General features: G+C 56.3%; 1 protein-coding gene across 1 annotated transcript in view; it reads right to left on the bottom strand.

Annotated features, from left to right (window-relative positions):
- Positions 1–4681: 4681 nt before the first annotated feature.
- Positions 4682–8627, bottom strand: part of LOC143150157 (uncharacterized) — a 60303-nt gene continuing 56357 nt past the window's right edge. The window contains exons 15-24 of the mRNA XM_076318217.1: positions 8287–8573; positions 7643–8201; positions 7282–7566; positions 6977–7217; positions 6556–6899; positions 6190–6481; positions 5802–6116; positions 5451–5728; positions 4947–5363; positions 4682–4791 (exon numbers count right to left, since the gene is read on the bottom strand). Coding sequence (XP_076174332.1) covers positions 4756–4791; positions 4947–5363; positions 5451–5728; positions 5802–6116; positions 6190–6481; positions 6556–6899; positions 6977–7217; positions 7282–7566; positions 7643–8201; positions 8287–8573 — 3054 coding nt within the window. The 3' untranslated portion in view covers positions 4682–4755. The remainder of the gene's footprint in view (positions 4792–4946; positions 5364–5450; positions 5729–5801; positions 6117–6189; positions 6482–6555; positions 6900–6976; positions 7218–7281; positions 7567–7642; positions 8202–8286; positions 8574–8627) is intronic.

Genomic DNA, 8627 nt, shown 5'->3' with positions numbered 1-8627 from the left:
GGCAGAGTCTTTCGACGTTGCCGGTGCACGGGAACGAAGCGCGAGAACGATTTCCGATCGCGAGGCGGAGGAACGAGCGCCGCGACGAATAAAGAAAGCGAAACCGTATCGACGGTTCGGTTCGGTTCGGTTCGGTTACAACCGGCATCGAGAACAGGTACGACACCGAGGGAGTCGGGGGCCGTAAAACGGCAACATCCTTCGTGTTCGAATTTTCCGTGAAATCCTTTTCACGCGTCTCGGTTCCGCGGGGGTGAAGTGGAGCCGGGAGTTGGTCGGATGGCACCGTGTTCCGCTCCATAGATCACAGCCGGGTTTCTTTCTGTCCACCTTTCAGGAAGCGGCACAATGCCGGCTTCTTCGGCATTATACGAGAAGCCGATCCGGTCGCGGCTCCGCGGTCGACAATGGATGCGAAGTTGGCCATTGTGCGGTGATTTGGAACCTCGAGCCACGGGGGAGAGGCCTTCCCTTTTTTTTCCGCCGTGTTACCGACGAGATGTCTTCATTAACGCCGCGCCGTGCCGCGCCGCGCCGCGCCGCGCCGCGCCGCGCCGCGTTCACCGAAAGTCTCGCCAGGACGCGCCGAGTCGCCGGTCGCGCGACACGACCGAAACAAACCGTCGCTAGAAAGATTCTCGAACGAGATTCGAGACCGGAGAGAGCACTCGTCGGTTTTTTACCCTTCGATTTTCCCACGCGGTGAAATTATACGAGGGTCGCGGGTCCGGCGATCGTCTCCCGAGTCGGAGATCGGTAAACGGCGTCCCGGTTCTGGCAAGTCTCGAGGCACGTAGGTAGTCGTCCAGTCGTGGTTCGTTGGTACCGAAGGCGACGCGTTCGAGAAGCCCCCGCGGCACGAGTAGTCGGTACACCTTCCACGCCCGTCGAACCCTCGATCGCGGATCACCGCTTTTACGACGCCGATCGATCCAACGTTCCGCGAGAGGCGGGGGCCGAAACGATCCCCGTATAAATCGTCCAAGACCGATCGCGCCTGGTTTACAAACAATGCTACCACCGTGCAGCGCGGACACAATGGACGTCTCGAGGATCCTCGGACGATCCTCGGACGATTCGCGGCGAACCGGGCCCGTTGGATCGCGATAATTCCACGAGCGCCGCGTACGTCCGAGGCCCTCGGCGAGCACCGAGCCACGCGATAGGTGGTAACTGGTAACCGGTAACCGGTAACTGGTACCCGGTGATTTGTAGCTGGTAGCCCGCCGTGCCCGGCTAATCCCACAAAGAGCGCCGACCTTTGAAATTTCTGGTCAATTTATTTCGTGGCGCGCGATACGCGTCGAGGGACGTCGAACGCGCCATTGTGACCGCCGGGACCTATTTCCCTCGGAGAAAGCGCATCCCGAGTAGCGGAGTTTCGCCCGTTTCCTCGCCGCGAGTCGAGAACGCGACAAATTTCTCCACGGAAGCGATTCGGAATTTTCGAAACGTCGCGTTTCCATCGCGGTTAGCAACCACGGCCACGGAGAAAGTTGCTCGGGTCGCTGGAGGGTTCCTTCGATGTAATCTTATCTGGGATCGGGGCGGAGAAACGAACACGAGGAGTAACGTGCTCGAGAGAAAGGGCGCATCGGGAAATCGGCGGGGGTTCCTCGACGGTCGCGCGATGGACGAGAGGGTTCCGAGTCGTCCGGTGTGCGCAACGCGTCGCAAAAACCCCTCGAGCCTGCCAATTCCGGGAAAAGGAGCCACCGTGTCTTCCTTCTGTCGCGCCAGCTCGAAATCCACGGCCGTTTCCGCTCGACGTTCCAGCTTCGGAGGCTGCGGTCGCTCCGAAAGAACGGAGAGAGAGACAGAGAGAACTCGACGAGAGTCAACGGTCTCGCGTAACGCAGCCCCGAAGGGAGAATTTCGTACTCGATCGTTTGCTCCGTTTTTCTCAGCGGGTGTAAACCGCGATCGCTCTTCCCTCCGTGATTTCGATTCTCCTTGATCGCCGCGGAGGATCGCGATCGGGAGGGCGGAACGCGAAATTGAAACGCGAGGCGGCTCCCGAATCGAGACGAGAGGGAAAGGGTCGTTTGCGGGAAACTTTCGGGAGGGATCGTCGCGAGGATCGTTCGGATCGACGACCGCGATCTCTCGCGGTTAACGCGCTCCATGGCGATCTCGACTCGATTCCAACGTCGAAGTTTCCACGAGGTGGAACGCGCGAAACGCTCGGCCGCGGTGTATACCCATCTCCCTCGAGGAACGCGGAGAAGAACCGATCGCACGGTTTTCCAACGAAATCGACGAGGATCGAGCGATCGGAGGGGCCGGGGAACGGGCGCGGGTTCGCGTAACGCTCGCACGAAAAACTTGCAGCCTCGTCGGGAGAGTAATTTCAGCGGAGACGGCCGAGCAAAAAACGAGGGCCGACGAAAGAAGCTCGATACCGGCGAAATTACCTTCCGACAACCTTACACGGCGACGGCTCGGGGAGTCCTAATAAGGGCCGACGGTATAAATAAAGTCATTTGCGGTAGTTGCCGGTCGTCCGAGTCGGCCCTTCGACGAATCGGGGCTTTCGTCGCGTATGGGAGACGAAGCTCGCGACACCGTGGACGTCTCGCGAACGGAGCGGGCCGAGCGAGACCCACCGTAGGGGAAGAGGTGCCCGCCGGCTCGGTTTGTTTTGCGTGGATTAGGCTCGTTTTAGTTGCAGGCCGCGCCTCGCGCCGCGACGAATCGAGAAACGCGGCTCGGCGCACGTCTCCGCTTTTTGCCCGCGCGAGAATCAAGTTGTCCTCGTTCCAACGGCGTAGCCTTTCGCGATCCCCCCGGGGATACGTCCAACGAGTAGCGCGACCGCCCGATACCGAGATTCGAGACGATTTCAAACGCGAACTTCCAGTATCGAGACGGCCCGGAACGGACGAGGAGGGGGCGACAAATTTACCACCAAAACTCACAACTATAGTCGGTTTTATTAAGATTACGCACAAGTATACAGGCTCTAAGAATACAAAATTACAATAGCATCGAGTAGAAGAGATTGTCGAGGAGACGATATGTACAATAGATTTTATTTATACGTATATTATATATATATATGTATATTTATTCATTCATTTATTTATTTATTTATTTATTTATGTATAAAATTAACGTCTATGCGTATATGTATATGCATGTATAAAGAACAATTCATTTGGACGTAGAAAGGACGAGTTAGTAGTTGCGATACAAGGTACGAGCATCGTCGCGTTTCGTTTCTCTTCTCGTCCGAGGCAGCCTCGGACGCTGTTTTGGTTAAACGCGGCCTTACAAGGAAAAAGATAAGAGTAACTTCGTTAACGATACACCTGTCCTCCGTAATGCATCCGCTTACGCTACCTATTGAGCTAGAGAAAAAAAGAAAGAAGTTACGCGCACACGTGCGCGCGTTATGCGACGCGTCCTGCTCGCTCTTCCTCGAGTCCGATACAGCGACGTTGCCGCGGCTTCGTCTCGATGAAAAACAATTGGCGGACATTCGATCGCTCGTTCTCGTCCGGAACGATATCGTTCGATGCCTTTCGCCGTCGACGACGTTCCTGCGGTACAGCGGGAAGAAAAGAATCGGCCGATCGGACCGGTTCGAATTTGCCTCGTCGCCTGGTATCCGGATGTTTCGTCGGACGTCCGGACCGTCGGTGGACTCTTCCCTCCCGAGCATCGTGTACGAAAACGCGTACGAAAAATCGACGCTTCTTCCGATCGAGTTCGGTCGAATTGCACGCCGTATTGCGCGAATTTCCCGCACGAAGCCGGGCAACATGACGAGACTCGTCAGAGAATAGACTAAACAAACAAACAACAACAACAATAATAATAATATTAATAATAATAATAATAATAATAATAATAATAATAATAATAATAATAATAATAATAATAATAATAATAATAATAATAATAATAGTAATAATAATAATAATAATAATAATAATAATAATGTCTGCCTTCGCGGTCGTCGAATCCGCGGCGATCGGCGCCGTTCGCGACTTATGACACTGTGTTGAGTCACGCCCATACTCGCGTGCTGTCCAGCCAGGGACGCGAAACGATCGTTCGAAATTTGCACCCGCGTTCAGAGGGTCTCCGGATGGTGATGAAATTTCCGAGCAAGGTTTCGCGCCCTTCGCGACCGTTTCGAAGAAACGCGATAACGATAGTCGGAAAGGCGAGAAGCAGCTTCTCCGAGGAGCCTTCCCTTTCATTGGTTGTATTTTGGCACGGGGGTAAATAACGCGCGCCTCTCTTTGAGACGACCGGTTTACTTCGCGTCGACGGCAAAGAGAGCGCTTCCGCGCGACTGAAGCGTCCGCGCGGGTATCTAAATATCGAGCGAGTATAAATAAATAGAGGAAAGTGCTTCTCACGATTTCCCAGCTTGTTCGTTTCCCGAAAATTTCCTCGCAAAGTTTTCTCGTTCGAGCGACTTTCCTTCGAATAAATACAGTTTTAATTTAATAAACACCGACGCGTCGAAGCTTCCCGAATGGAGACGACGATTCCGTAAATCTTTCGTTTGTTCGCTTCGTCTCGATGCTGCGAAGTTCCGTGTCCATCGACGATGTTCGGGACGGTTGGAACGTTGCGGTTTTCGGTCGTCGGTCGATCCGAGAGCGGTCTCTCTCCTTCCATTTGGCAACGAGAAATTTCAATAGAACTTATCGCGAACCAGCGAAGACTACCGTCCAGCGGTTTCGTCTACGTTCCTCCGTCGACCGACGGACGCCCTGTATCGTCGAGGATCTTCGCTGCCTAGAGGGAATCGAAGTTCGACTCTCGATCGCTGGTCTGTAAAAGTGAAACGACGATTGGTCCCGAGTCGCGTTAGATCGCGGGCCCCCGGTTTCGTCGAAAATCGTTGGGGGCGAAAAGGGGTTTAAAAAGCGACGAAGAAAGGGCCGCGAGGGTTTTTACGGGTAGCTCCAATTTCGCTCGTAACTCACCCTGTCCGGGCTATAAAGGGGCGGATGCTGGGCCGGAAGTCTCAGCGTGCTTCCCAGATCCCTCTCGGCCATTGTGTGCCCCTCGCTGGCACTGTCCCGGGTGTCTCTGTTGTCTCTGGCGTCTCTGGTGTCTTTGACGCTGTTCCTTCGAGCATCGGCGACTTTGGTCGGCGGTTGAATGGTCGTTTCCCCGCAGGATCGGGCCAAAGTGGAACCCACCTCGCCCAGATCGAGTCGCAGGAGTTTCGTCGGCGCTTGGACGGTCGTCTCTCCGCAGGAGCGAGCGAGGGTCGAGCCGAGATCCCCTCGAAGGTCTCCGGTTCGCAAAACCTTGGTCGCGGTTTCAACCGTGGTCTCGCCGCATGATCGAGCCAACGTCGAGTCGGCGTCCATCGTTCGAGTCACGGTGGCCGACACCTGAGCAAACGTTTCGAACGAAAATTGCGGCGATCGTTGGAAACACGAGGAGGAGTCGACGGTTCCGTCGGTGGTAGTAACGCGTACCTGAAAACCTGCGCTAACGAGGGCACCGCTCGGTGTTGTTTGGGTTCTGACGAGCTGCGCGTCGGCCTCCTTGCAATCCTTCGCGCTGACGACGCTCTGCTTTCTGTTGCCGGCGACGTGTGTCCCGTTGTCGAGGTAGCTGAGCAGCTTGTGCTCCTCCGTCGAGAAGGTGCTCATCCCGGACTTGTAATTCTGGGGCGATTGAGGGGCAGATCGATACTTGGCGCGCGGGATCATCACCGTCAACGAACGGTCCCTTTGTTCGTCGTTCACCGGCACTGTAAACGATTCGCGCGATCGAATGAAACCACCGACCGCGATCGCTTCGAGACCACGCCGAATAAAAGGTACCTGTAGCCGGCATCATGGTGGCTTTCCTCGCCGGATGCCTAGGTTTCCCGGTGATCTTGCGCGTCGGGCGTTTCGTCGGCGGCAGGGGCGCGATCATCGGCGGCGGTGGTGGGAGAACGTGGGGCACGTGGTGAGGAATCGCCAGATCCGTGACGCTGCCCTCGCTGCTGGTGTCACCGCCGGTTCCGGGAATCATGGCCCTCCTGTCGCCTGCCTGCCGTTTTCGAACCGGACGACGGAAGCACGCCATGCCCACGCACACCGCCAGAAGACCCAACAGTATCGCCCCGGTCGTGACCAGAGCGATCAGCAGCACTGGAAAAAAGATTCGCGTTCCCGAAACCGTTTCGTCCGAAGAAACTTCTTCGTCGCATCGCGACCGACCGACCTTTCAGGTTAACCTGGCAGCGTTGACCACTGTGCCAAGGGAAACATTCGCAGACTTCCTGGCCGTTCGTGTTCGTCGCGCAGTGTCCCTTGTTGTTGCAACTTGGACACCCGAGTGGCGCCTGAGAGCACACGCGTCCCGGATACGAGGGGTTCTCGGACAGATCCGCCCAACCCTCTTTGCAAGAGCATTGATAAGAACCCCGCACGTTGAAGCAGGCAGCGTTCGACGAGCAATCGTGGTGAGGCCCTCCTTCCTCGGACGTGCATTCGTCGAAATCGATCGCGTCGATCTGAAAGAACATTCTCGATTTTCAACTGGTACTCGGAAACGAAACTCTCGAGTCGAAAGGAGAGAGACGCCCACCGCGTCTAGGTTCTTCGAGGCGTAGACCTCGGTGCCGCCCAAGCTGTAATTGCTTCCGATCAAATACTTTCGAAGCACTTCCTTCAATCGCGTTTCGTTGGCGTTGTCGCTGAGCTGAACGTGAAACTCGACTTTCGTCGGGTCGGCCGTGAAACCGGCTACCTTCAGACCCCTGTAAATGTCCCTCAGGTCGCTCTGCATCAGAGTCCTGTCGAGAGCGTCCTTGGTCGGAGCCAGGAGTCTTCTGTACGCCGTCGAGGCGGAATCGTTCAAGCTGGCTTCGTAATTCACCGGTTCGCGCCCGATGCGATCCAAACCGACTCGCAGGGTGTAGGTGTAGGTCGCTGGAGACAGACGCGGGCAGCCAACGGTCAGTACGGACGCGACGAAAGAATCGGTACGATCGTATCGGCGTACTCACGTTTGCAAGGTCGATCGGGGAACATCCTCGCGAAACCTGGACGACACACGCATCTCATTTCGCTTCCAACTTCGGAGCATACTTCCGCTCTGGAGGCTCTGCACTCGGGTGTGCATTGATCGACGATAGGCTGAATGGAGACCACGGCCGCGCCAAGAACACCGCCGGCCAACACTCTGTGAATTTCGTTCCCGGTCGGATCTTGCTCGTCCCTCGAGATGTCGCCGTATTCGGCCTCCACCTGCGAGAAAAAGTTGCGAAAAACCGTCCCGTAAATTCGAAGAAACGCGTCGCGTTGCGTTTACCTCTTCGGCGCCGGGCGCTGGGGGCTTTTGGTCGCTCATCACCACGAAGATCGAGTCGTTGTCGACCACGTTTTCGAACGAGGACGGTATCCTGGTCACCACGGATTGCAAGATCGTCGAGGTTACCGTGGCGACGACGCTGGTCGGCCGCAGCAGGGTCTCCGTCACCGTCTCCACCGTGGTCGATGTCATCGTGTGCGTCAGGAGAAGGGTTCTCGTCGTGGGCGGAGAACCCAGGACCGAGGTTTCCGTTCTGGTCACGGTGGACGTCTGGAATCGCGTAACCTGCGCGATAAAATACGGTAGAAACGGAGGAGCGATCCGTGGATCGCTGGCGAACCTTTCAGGTCTCGATTCTCACCTCTTTGGGCTTCGCGTGCGCGATCGTGGACGATTGCTCGACGATTTTGCGAGTGGTGGGCCCGACGATCTCCTTCGTGGCGCCGATCGTCGACCGGTTACCCTTGTCGTTCTCCGGTAACGTTTTCGTCGCCTTCGATACGGAACTGTCCACCCTGGTCACGGTGGTAGGGCGCGCCTTCGCGATCGTTTCGTTCTTTTGTCGTTTGTGTTCCGTCGCCTGCGGAACGACGATCTTTGTGCTCTCGAGCTTCGAGGTGGTTCGATGCTCCTTCTTCCGACTTGCGGTGGACACGAGGGTCAGGGTTTCGGTGGGTTCCGGTTTGGTCGATGGTGGAACGTGGCTGTGGTCGTGGCTGGATTCCAAGAACACCGGGTGTTCGGGACGTTTGACGGGATTTCGCGGTATCTCGAATGTGTGGGATCTCGTCGGCTCGACGTCTCGGCTCGCGGAGGTCGATCTGCTCGGTTGAATGTGGTCCACCTGCAGAGGTCGCAGCTTCGTCGGGACCACCAGATTCGGTGTCGACGTCGGCACCGGTGTCGGTTGCACCGATATTCTGAAAACGATTCGAGATACGTGAAGAAAAAGAAATCTCGGAAACACCGTGCGCGATCGAGAGAGCGAGAACCGTCGAAACATACCTGGACACGGGTCTGGTATCGAACGGCCGGACGGTGTAGATGCTAACGTGCTCCGTCATCCTCGTCTCGAGCGGCCTGAGGATCTCGGGCACGTCCACCACGACCGGAAGATCGACGGTACCGTGTATGATCGGAATCTTGGACTCGATGTCGTGAACGACCGGTATGTGGGAAGTGGCCACGGCAGTGGCGATCTGAATCGATCCGGAAACCGCGACCGCTGGTCGAACGGTAGCGATTTCGAGCGGCCTTGCGGTTTGCGTTGCCGGTGGCGGCGGCACCATGTCCTAAACGATAATGTACGCGCACGGTATAAATCTGCTCGACTGGACAATATCTCG

Source organism: Ptiloglossa arizonensis, chromosome 8 (genome assembly GCF_051014685.1).
Source record: "Ptiloglossa arizonensis isolate GNS036 chromosome 8, iyPtiAriz1_principal, whole genome shotgun sequence".
Classification (NCBI taxonomy): Eukaryota; Metazoa; Arthropoda; class Insecta; order Hymenoptera; family Colletidae; genus Ptiloglossa; species Ptiloglossa arizonensis.
This window is presented reverse-complemented; position numbering and strand designations above follow the sequence as displayed.